The 11405-nt window shown below is 54.2% G+C and overlaps 2 protein-coding genes across 2 annotated transcripts; one reads left to right on the top strand and one right to left on the bottom strand.

The window, feature by feature from the left end:
• Positions 1-877: 877 nt before the first annotated feature.
• UHO2_04932 (uncharacterized protein) lies at positions 878-6766 on the top strand (the record flags this gene model as incomplete). Its single annotated transcript, XM_041557463.1, has 1 exon — positions 878-6766. One exon carries the CDS (start codon positions 878-880, stop codon positions 6764-6766), a length of 5889 nt encoding a protein of 1962 aa, XP_041413397.1.
• A 680-nt stretch (positions 6767-7446) lies between these two features.
• On the bottom strand, positions 7447-11241 carry UHO2_04933 (related to PDS5 - precocious dissociation of sister chromatids; the record flags this gene model as incomplete). The annotated part of the gene is made up of 1 exon (XM_041557464.1): positions 7447-11241. One exon carries the CDS (start codon positions 11239-11241, stop codon positions 7447-7449), a length of 3795 nt encoding a protein of 1264 aa, XP_041413398.1.
• Between the last annotated feature and the right edge of the window lie 164 nt (positions 11242-11405).

Genomic DNA, 11405 nt, shown 5'->3' on the forward strand with positions numbered 1-11405 from the left:
AGATGTATTTTCCTCTCCTTGCTGTCGGAATCGCCGCTGTTGTCTGGGATGTGAAGATGTGAAGATGTGAAGATCGGAAAGAAACAATTTGCGTGGAGAGATCTCTCGCTTGCAAAACTGACGCACTCAGCCCTTGAAAAACTGCTAGGAGAACCATCTTGCTACCTCGACTTTTCCTGCCAAAAATGCTGCTCAGTCGTCGGGGCCGAAAAAAAGGGAAGGATTCCGAATTTTTTCCCTGGTTTTGGACGCGTCTGGCTAAGCAGCTCGCTCGCTCGCAAGACCACGTTTGTTTGCCTTTCCTGACGCTCTCCATGGAAGGCAAAGCCCCGAGTTCCACGTCCACGAAAGAGCCAGAGCGAGCAAAGAAAGCGGCGGTGGCGGCGGCGGCGGCAGCAGCAGCTGGACTGGGCTATACTATCATCCACCACCCTCACCGTCCTATTGTTTCATCTGGAAGCGCTCCTTTTCCCTTTCCTCGCATCCTACCATCATCATCACCAACAGTCCCTTCACATTCCTTCGATCAAATCAACATTCAGGCGCTCTTGCCTTCAGCCTCGCCGTGTATACTCGCATTCCACTTCGGTTCCAACGCAGACAATGCTTCAGCTTTGATACTGCCAGGCAACATCTCATTCTCTTGTATCGCTCCCTATCTTGCACTTTTAGCCAGGGCGTCCAACAGATTTGCGGAACAGAGACACAGTCACGTCTTCCTACCCATCCCTCTCGCCATTCACTTCCCGCTAGCAGCATGATACCCATAGCGAGGCGCAGCATACCTTCTTGAATCCACAACTTTCTATCCTCACATTCTCTTGGAACGCCTTCTGCTCATGTAGGGCTTTCCTGAGGAGGGTCCTATCATTCCAGCATGATCAAGCCTCCTGCTATGGGCGTCTTCGCCCGCGACCCACCACCACAGGGTAGAGGCCCGTCTTCATCATCCACACCATCTTCGTCCACGTCACAACTACAGTCACAGTCAACCAACCATGCTGTCTCGCCGCATGATGCTGCCTCTGCCAATCCCTCACGGACCATCACACATCCCGATTCCCTTGCAGCTGATGAGCTTGCCTCAAATCCCACCAACCAGGATGACGAGACAATACAGGACGACGACGATCAAGGCACTGTCGACGAAGAAGCAGGCATCATCCGCTGTATCTGTGCATGCGACGATGACGATGGCTTCACGATTCAGTGCGACAGATGTCTTGTCTGGCAGCATTGTGCATGCTTTGGCATGTCGCAAGCTTCCGTACCTGACGAGTACCTTTGCGAGCAGTGCGAGCCACGACCTGTCGATGTCGCCTTTGCTCAAGCCCATCAGCAGAAGCGAAAGAACAACGAAGCTCGCAAAGCGCTTATGGACCGCAACTTGAGACGACAAGCCCAGGCACTTTCGTCGACTGCCTACAATCAGACCTTTCAAGAACCTCTTTCGTCTCCCACTTCCAGCATACATCTTTCCACCAGCACAGTCTCTGTCGACGACCCTTTTTCAGCCGCCACACAGCCGAACACCAACCTTGCAGCATCTTCTTCAACTTCGGCAGCAGCAGCAGCAGCTCGCTCCCGCAAGCCAAGTCAGGCTCTCGACCTCAGCAATACCCAGTTTGTCGTTCCCGAGGTCCCTGCCAGTGCCGGTGCGGCACAGCGAGGTGGAAAGCAGCGCAAAGGTCAAAAGGCTTCACGTCGAGGCTACGAGACACCTTCCTCCGTATCAACACCAGTTCGGGGCGTGTTCACACCGGCTAGCTCTCATGAACGCTTAGATGATCCCTTTGATGCAGCAGAACAGCTCGAAGCATGGCAAGTCGAATTTACTCCCATCAACAAGAATGTCGTGCCAGACCCATCCATCATTGAGAATTTAGCCGCAGCTATCCTTGACTGGGAGGATGGCAGTCCACTCAAAGGTGCTCCTGGGCCAGCAGCTCGTGTTGTCGTCCCAACAGCTTCGATGCATACTCGCCATGCAGCTGCTTCCAAACTTGCTTCTGCCGACGGCTACCCAGCTTCCTCGTCCGCATCATCCCCATCATCACCCTCACCACGTAATCCAAGCTCACCGACCGCACCCGACTTCCCCGCTGGCATCTCGGCTGTAGGAGAAGAGTGCGTTCCTATCGAATTGACAGGACCTTCATTAGCAGACCTCGCATGCCGCACATACGTCAAGCAAATCTCAGAGTCGGCCTCAGCAGGTGTCTTCAGCAATGTGCTTTACGCCAACAGTTCTGCCGAAGAGCCACAGCGAGGATGGTCTGCTTCTCGCGCCTTCTCAAGACCTGTCATGCATGGCCTCTTTGCCGATGGTTCCATCCCTGCCGGCGCGTTCATCTCAGAGTTCCGAGGTGAGCTCTACAGCGCTAATGCCTACCGTAACGATCCTATCAATCAGTACGCTGCACTGGGTGCAACCAAGCCACATGTCCATCTTCTGCCGCCACCACTGAACCTCGCCATCGACGCGCGAAGATACGGTAACGAATCCCGTTTCGCCCGCTTCAGCTGTCACCCCAACGCCGTGCTTCGTCCAATCTTGTTCCGTGCCAACGGTCAGCCATCCGCACGATCACGCACCAGCTCACGAGCACAGTCACCTGCCACTGCCGTAGCATCATCCGCCTTGTCCATGAGACAACTTCGATATGCCGATACCCCTCCTGCTGAGAGTAGGTCTGAAGAGCTACAACTCGTCTTCGGCTTGTTTGCGCTGACTGACATTCCTCGCACGCACGAGATCACTTTGGGTTGGGAGTGGGACGATGCTCACATTGTTCACTTCTTGCCCGAGTTGGTGCAGAACCCTTACCTCGAGTCTCGCCAAGGCCATGTTGACGCCGACAAGCATACAGCCAACATGGTAGCATTAGCTGAGAAGGGCGAATTCCCCTACGCCGACACCGAGTTCTCGGTCAAGATGAGCACTGTAGCTGCAGCTCTTCTCGGTTGTGTTCTTTGCGCTTGTATCGGCTCGGCAGCTCCTCCCGGAGGCGGCGGAGGCGCTAGTGCCAACAATGGACGCAAGCAGGACTGTGCAGTTGCGCAGATGCTGCGTGTGGGAAACGGCATGTCTCTGCTCAACGTCACTATGCCTGGTAAGACGAATCGCAGAGCAAAGCTGCCGGACTTCTCGCCGCTCGTAGGCATTCAAAGACACTGGAGATCCATCAGCCTTCCACCAACGCCCGAAACCTCAGTCAAGGAGGAAGACTCTCCTCTCGATTCTTGCATGCTTGAAGCACTTGCAGCACATGGCGAAGCAGAGACAATGCAGTTGCTAGACAGCATGGATGTCGACGGCGAGGCTGGATGTGGCGGCAATGAAGCCATCGCAAGGTCAAATAAAGGTCGACGCCGGGCGAAAGGCAAGCAAGATCGCATGGATGTCGATGGTGAAGACACCGACTCGGCCGCGACAGAGTCCGATGATGGAGACGACACTCGATCCATCGCATCCTCTCTCACAGATCCACTCTCAGGGCTCAGCGAGAATGAGACGCTCAGTGACGACCAAGATGAGGACCTCATGAACGCTTTGCAGGCAGCCGATGGCGTCCGACCACGTCGACAATCTGCCAAACACCGTGATGCCAGCGCTGTAGATGTGGAGCTGTCTGGACTCTTCTTGCTTCCTCCCAAGAAGCGATCCATGCGAACCCGCATTAAGGCGAGCATGGCATCAGATGACGAAAATCAGACAGAACGCGACGACGCCGACCATGACGATGAGCACGGCCAGGCTTGTACTGTTAAGAGCAGGAAAGCAACCGACGCTTCAAGCAAGGTCAAGGCCGGTGCGAAGCGCAAAGGCAAGGCGGATGCAGGGCGCACAGCTCTCGACTTTTCATCGGATAAAGACAAGGGCTACGACGGCTATTCTATGGAAACCTCAGTCAAGAAGCGAAGAAAGTTTGGCAATATTGCCGACCCGAGCTCGCCCCTCTCCTCTGTGCCTTCGCCTGAATCAGTCGACTCGAATCTCAGTCCGCCTCCACCAGTACCGCGTCTCTCGGCCAAGCATCGTCTCGAGAATCAAAAACGCACGTCTGACATCGAGCTGTCCAAGAAGAAGCGTGAGGCTAAGCGCGCTCGTGACCGCAAAGCCAGAACGCCAGAGTCAAGAACCAAGGAATCGGCCTCAAAGCGTCGCAAGAGGGAAGAGGCACGCATCCATCGCAACGCTATCCTCGATCTTGGCGACACCGAGTCGAGCGAGGAGGACCTGTCGGAAGACGACGAAGAGGGCGATGACACGGCTGAGCATTTTCAGAGTGGGGCATCTACTCCACGCGCAACAAAGGCAGCGCCAGTTTCCCAAAGCCTGGAAACGGCTGCAGCCACCGTCGGGAAGGAGCCAGCCACCGTCGGGAAGGAGCCAGCTACCGCAGACGTGGGTGCAGACAAGAAGGCGAAGAAGCGGGCAACGCCGACTGCAGTCGAGGATCGCACATCTGCAGCAAAGAAAGATAACCCGACCAAGACTAAGAAGGCCCGCCGCATTCTGTCTGATTCCGAACCGAGCAGCGATGAAGAGGAGGGCTCTGTCGCTCCAACCTCAACTGCTCGTCTCGAAGCAGCATCGTCGCCGAAGGTCGCCAAACAGGAAGACGTCTCGCAGCCTGGGAAGGATGAGTCCCAGCCTGCCTCAGCCGATGTAGCACCTAAGGACGACACGGAGACAAAGGTCGCTCCAGAAGTGGAGAGCAAACCTTCGACGGAGACTCCTGCAACCACAGCAGAGCCTGCTCCTGTTGCTGCCCCTGCACCTGCACCAGAGGTTAAGAAAGAGGAACCTACAAGAGTCAAGCTTTCTTTGGCTGAGTACAAGCGCCGACTTGCAGAACGACGCGTTTCGGGGCAGCAAGGTGCCAACTCGACCACACCAGCTCCTTTGACTCCTTCGCTCGCTACTCCTACCTCAGAAGTTGCGCCATCGCCATCACCTGCCGTGGGAAAAAGTGACCCTTTGCCCTCCAGCCTGGTGCGACCATCTGAGCCACGTCTGGCATCCACTCCCTCGGAAGCCACCGCGTCTACACCAGCTGGACAAACAGCCACAGCTGAGACCTCAGAACCTGGCAAAGCAACAAGTGCAGCGCCACGCGGTATGCTGTTTACTTCCATCTCTGCGCCGACAGCCATTCGCTCAGTCGAGATTCCCAAGTCGCCTTCTCCTGAGCCTGTCACTGCTTCCTCTGCCACCCAGCAGCAAGGAGCAGCGGTACAATTTACAGAGGGGACAAGCGCGGCATCGGTACCTGCACAAACTGGCACAGGAGATGCTTCATCACCTGCTTCTGCAATCAGCAACCTGCCTTGGTCTGTTGGGGCTGGTGGTGATGCAAGCTCGTTGCTTTATCGACTCGAGACGCGACATGCTCGAGCTTCGTCGCTTGTTGGAGGCGAGAAGGATGGTCAGCAGACCAGTGCTGCAGCAGATGGATCCGCCAAGCCACAGAGCACCAACGCGGGAGCTGCGAGAACTCCAGCTGTTAGCGCATTGGGAGCTCAATCCCCCTCATCTGCTCAGTCTGTATCGACACCTTTGCGATCGCCTTCACTTGGTCCGACAAGGGTGCAGGCAGGTCGCATGCCTCCTTCACCCTCGTCATCCTCGTCATCCCCGACTTTCAACCCTCCAAGAGCACCAAGAGCGTTTATGTCTTCGCCCAGCAGCACTTTGCCGACGCCGACCACTGTACCAGTGGCGTCATCAGCCCCAGCAGCAGTGTCCAGCAGTGCGCCTGCGGCGGCTGTTACTGCCGGCACCACAAGCGCTGCTCCTTCTACAGCAGCTATCGCTCCTTCGACTCCAGCACGTATCGGCATAGCAGGTGTCGCCAACACCCCTTCAACAGGCAGCTCTGCCAGCTCAGCTTCTTCCACGACCGCACGCTATCCTCCACCTGGTGCCGCATTGACTTCACCAACACCCGCCACCTCCGCCCTCCCCGCCTACCCACCACGCAACTTTGCAGGAGTACCCAAAGGTCCAGCTAGCATGCGTGATTCCGACCCCCGCGCGGACGCCTGGGCAGAAGCACGGGAAGCACGGGAAGCACGGGAAGCGCGGGAAGCACGGGAAGTAAGAGAAGCGAGAGAAGTTCGCGATCCTCGAGGGGACTACCCACCACCGCGACATCTGGAGAGAGATATGGGTTGGGGTGAGCGTTCGCGTGATCCTTCCTTACCTGATCGCGAGGTAGTACGTGGTGGTGGTGGGTGGGGTAGAGACCGACGTGAGCAGCCGCATCCACGTGATTCCTACCCCGCGGCAAGAGAGGGCAGGTTCTTTGGTCGAGATGATCCCTCATCCACCATCCCTCTCTCTGCTGGTGCCGACACTTCAGGTGCGGGAGGGGGGTTGGCTTCTCGACTAGACTCACACCATTATGCAGGCTACCGTCGTCCCTCAGCTACAGAATACGACGATCTCCCACCGATCTCGCCTTATGATCGTCCTTCGGATCCGTACAATAGAGGAATTGTCGTTAGGGGGAGGGCAAATGCTTCGGGTGCTGGTGCGGGGGTTAGTGCAGGAGGTGCGGTGATTAGGGATGGAAGGGAAGGTGGGTATAGGGAATACGATGATCCGACACCACCAGGGGTAGGAGGTAGGGGTGGGTTTAGGAGTGGTTGGGGTGGTAGAGGTAGACCTAGAGGAGGAGGAGGAGGAGGAGGAGGAGGAGGAGGGAGGGATGGAGAAGGGGGCAGAGGTGGAAGAGGGAGGGGTTGGGGGATGAGGTAATTGAGTTGGGTGAGACGGAACGATATCTTTATACTTTTGTTATACTTTGTTGTACTTGTGTCGATTGGTTCTGGGTTGAAACATGTACTTTTTGAAACATCTCTCATCAATGTCCTTGCTGGTCACTTGGCCGATACACAAATGTCAGAGATCATGGGAAGAGAGTTGATTGCCTAACTCGGGTGAGTCGCTTGAAAGCTCCCAGCCGTGGCCGTAAGGGCCACAGATGGTTGAGCGTCGTGTGAGAGCGAGGCGGAATGCGCGTGAGACCTAAGTAACAAAGAAAGTGGGTGGGTGTGGTGGGTGAGACAAAAAGCGCTGCCTGTGGCCAGCGCCAAGAGAGATGATGGTCGTAAAGGAAGAGAGATGTTGAGCGAGCGTGCGCTAAAGTTGCGCTTACGCTGGGTGACACATGTACCGGTCAGGTGCCTGATCGCGAATGCATTCAAGTCAGTGTCCGAGATGCGACACTATATCACTACTAGAATCGTGGATTTGTGTGATTCGCTCGAATGGGTACACAGGATGATGAGGGACGAAGCTCTACTTTTGGGTCTTTGCAAGTTAGGATACTGATCAGAATCATTGCATAGAACATGGAAAAGGGATAGTTTTACATGTCAACCAAACAGAAACGCCATCGTTCGAAGCAGGGAGAGATAGATGAAGTGACGAGGTCTCTAGTCTTCGACCTCACTCAAATCACTACTCTGGTTCCCATCTTTCTCCTCCTCTTCATCTTCTTCACTCCATTCACTCTCCTCCTCCACTTCATCCTCGTCGTCGCTGCTCTTCCTCTTCTTACTCTTGCCCGCCTTTTTCTTCCCTCTCGCCGCCGCTGTAGTAGTCGCCTTCCTCTTCTTCCCCCCACCGCTAGTAATATTTGCCATACTCCATTTCCCCGCTCCATTCACCCCTTTACCCCCCGCCTTAACCTTCACATCACTAAGTTGCCTAACCAGATCCGCTGGAAGGTACTGCCTAGCATAGATCTCCTTCTGAACCTCTCTACTCGGCAACGGTTTAAAAATGTCCCCCGGCAGCGTAACTTTCCCTGGGTAACTTTCAATCGTCCATCCCTTTTCCGTTGCTCTTTTCCTAATCACCAATTGAGCTAACTCGGACAAAGCGTATAGATTCTCGCTTGCTCCCTGGGTTTCTGCATCTCGAACTCCCCTCACCCGCGATGCTAGATAGTAGAACAAACTGACGTTTGTCGGCGTGCAAAGCGAATCGAGGAAGAATTCGAGGTATCGAATGAACTGAATCAAATCTTCTTTTGTCTCGCTCGAAAAATCCGGATGATGCGCCAAAAGATGGATAAGACGGGGGAATGAAACGTCGAGCAACTTCAGCCGTTGTTCTGCGGGAAGAGAGCAGCTGTTAGAAGTGCAATAACGAATCACCATATTCCTATTCTCGTCCTCGGGATCATAAGCTGCGAGGAAAGCCATCGCTAGGAACCTTCCATCTATCCTTCTCGCCTGCAAATACGTCAGCAGCTTATGCAGAATTCTTGACCTAACGTTGAAAGATTCATCCTGAATCGTGAATGCGAGATCCAAGTACTCTCTTCCAATACAAGCATCGTAACTCGAATGCCGAGCAAGCTTGAGAACGCAAATCGCAGCCTGTAACCTCATTCGCGATTTAGCCCCTCCTGGAGTGTTGAGCGCTTTTGCTTCTCCTGCTGAAATAACCGCCCAAAGAAGCCGGAAGATCGGTTTGGCCATGTCTGAGGCGGAAGTTGTTTCTGCGAATGCTTCACATCGCCGAGTAAGGACGGTTAGGGAGAGAAGTTTGGTTTGAAGTTCGTGGTCGACGTTGCTATCCTCCACCCAAGAGTTGTCGGTGGAATAAAGCTTGGCTTTGGAGGGAGAGAGCGGTTTAAGCAAGATATCGGATAGGATGGTGCGCACAACAGTGCTAGAAACATTCTCCGAAGCGTCAGGAGCATGCTTGAAAAGCTGTGCTAGCGAGTATAGAACCCCAACCTGTCCGTCAGGCTTTGCACTCGCAAGATGTTTCGCTAATGAATCCAACACTTCCTCCAACACCCCAAATGCTGCACTAGAGGAAACAGAGGTACCAGGGGTCCCAGGTTTCTGCCCGGCAGCTTTACGTCCACCCTTCGCCCCACCCGTTGCAACAATCGCCAGCAACTTAGAAGCAAATTTAGCCTGCAGTGCCGTTCCCTTCAGCACCAACTTCGCCAACCTTTCCACCGCTTTCTTATCCAACTGAACCTTTGCCGTGTTCCACTGGGCGATCGACGCAAGCGCCTGCAAACAAGTCTGGGTAAGCGTGGGGTTGGATTCTTCGAACAACGCTTTGCACAACTCTGGCACCTGCAATGCCAACATCGCTGGACATCGTTTTGCAATGAATTCCAACAACTCCTTAGCTGAATCTCGGTTCGTTTCTGCATCGCTTCCCTCGCCCCCCTGTGACTGGGATTGGGAGGAAGAAGCTTTACCCCGCGCAGCAGGAGTGTACGAAAGTTTCTTAATCAGCGTCGGCACCGCACTTCGGTTTAAGATGAAGTAAGAACTGCTACGAATGAAGACCGTCATAGTATCCAAGATGCTTGCATTTGCATTTTCGATTCTCCTTAGAGCATCGTTTCTAGCCTTCACTGCGGTCTTAAGATCGGTTTGGGGATCGAAGCAGGTTCGAATCAGACGGTAAATGCGTGTATCGTTGAGTTTGGCGAGAGCGTGAAGGTCGGTTTTAGCTCGTTCGGGGTCAGCGAACATGTTTGCTGCTCTTCGAATTCGGTCTGCCATCGCAATCTTGACTACAGTTGAGTCTTTGTCAGGAGAAACGTCTCCGCCGTTATACTCTTGGCAACAATCGAGGAAACGATCCGGAAGTGAGGGACGGGTGTAGATGAGATTGCTCAGTCGCAACAGTGCTTTTGTTGCTTCTGGTTGCAAATACTTGATCACCAACAAGAGACGGTTGGTCCATGCCGCTTCATCTTCCTCCAAGTTGCTAGGGATGGGAAGGATGTACTTTTCGACGGTAGTAGCTACAAGGATCTGCAGATCGATCTGTGCAGCATACAAACACTTGAACACCTCCTGTGGAATCCAGGCAAACTGTTGGATCGCAGCAGGATCATTGTTCTCGATCTCCGAATACGCCATATCGAACAACTTGCCCACTGCCTCTAACGATTCCCTCCTCACCAAATTCCTCTTGTCCTTACAGCGATCCGCCAACTTCAACAGCACCGATTTCTGCACATGATGCAAGGCCGTCTCGTAATCCAACGAACCCAACATCTTCGCGGTTGCTGCACGAACACGCTCGTCCGGTTCCAAGAGTTTGTTCTCGATGATCGGCGTCAAATCATGACGCAACTCCGGATGGTGTACAAGAAGAGGTTTTGTGCATTCAGCCCAAACGACACGCAAGCTGGAAGACTTGTCCTTGGAACGTCCTAGCCACGCCCGCCACGTACCTGCGTATCGACGTGCGAGATCGCTGCTCTCGCCGGCAGTGGAGGAAGGTTTTTCGGCAAACATCTGACCAAGCACTTTGGTCGCGAGGACACGAAGTTGGACGTCTTCTGCTCGAAGTTCTTCCTCCAGCTGCGGAATCACATTGAGCAGAAGCGAAGGGACAACGCGGTTGATCTGGACAATGAGCGAATGTGCGGCCTGCAGACTCTCGAGTCGTTGGTCTTGATCGTCTTCCTGCGTTGCGGAGATCATGACTTCGTTAAAGTACTGTGCGACGTTCTTTTGCAGGCGATCCTTGGTGTTGGAACAGACTTGGACTGTTAGACGATGTGCTGAAGGGTTGTGCTTGATGGCCTTTGGCGTGAAATTGGCGAGCAACAACTCGAGAACCTCGGATGGAAGAGCAACGCACTCGTCAATCAACTGAACAAGCACATCAGCCATACAGATCTCGACGTTCTTGGACATATCCGGTCTCGCTAGATCCAAAAAGGCCTTGAAGTAATCCGTCATGATCTCATCTGCGTTCTGCAGATCGCAGACAAGCACAACCGACTTGACGTTACTGAGCGACTCGAGCAGGTAGAAGTACTCTGCATATTGTGGTCCATTCGGCTTTGACAACCCGGCTTGCGGCATGGTGAGTTGGTGAACGAAGAACTGGAAGATATCCCTCAACTCGGCCGGTGTGAATGGCGCGTTGGGCGCAAAGAGTCGAAGCATGTCGGCTAAACAGCAGGCAACGTTGGCTTTGACAGCTTTATCCTTGTGAAGCATCAGTGCTGGGGTGACGAGTTCCTTGCAAATGTCTTTGAGAGAGTTGACGTCGACGGTGTCCTGTTCCATCTCGCTCAATTCTGTGCGGACCTGTTTGACGCGCTTGAGGAGTGCATCTGTCGAGCTTCCCTTTTGGTAGAGCTTGCCTTTGAGCGAGAGACGGGCAAGGGCTTGTCGCCGCGTCGCCGGCACTGCGGAAGAGGTGCTGGCGGTGGTGGTTGCTGTCGCCATGATTGAGTGTAAGAGGTCTATTGGTGGCGTCGAGCTGAAGCGTGGTGGGTGGCGTGGTGGTGATGGTGGTGGTAGTGGTAGATTCTCGACAGGACGTGCGCAAAGCGAAAGCGTGCCAAGTGTTGGATTTGAACGCGCTTTGACTTTCCAACTGCGCTCTTCTC

The sequence above is a fragment of the Ustilago hordei genome (genome assembly GCF_900519145.1).
Source record: "Ustilago hordei strain Uho2 genome assembly, contig: UHO2_contig_11, whole genome shotgun sequence".
In the NCBI taxonomy this organism is placed as follows: Eukaryota; Fungi; Basidiomycota; class Ustilaginomycetes; order Ustilaginales; family Ustilaginaceae; genus Ustilago; species Ustilago hordei.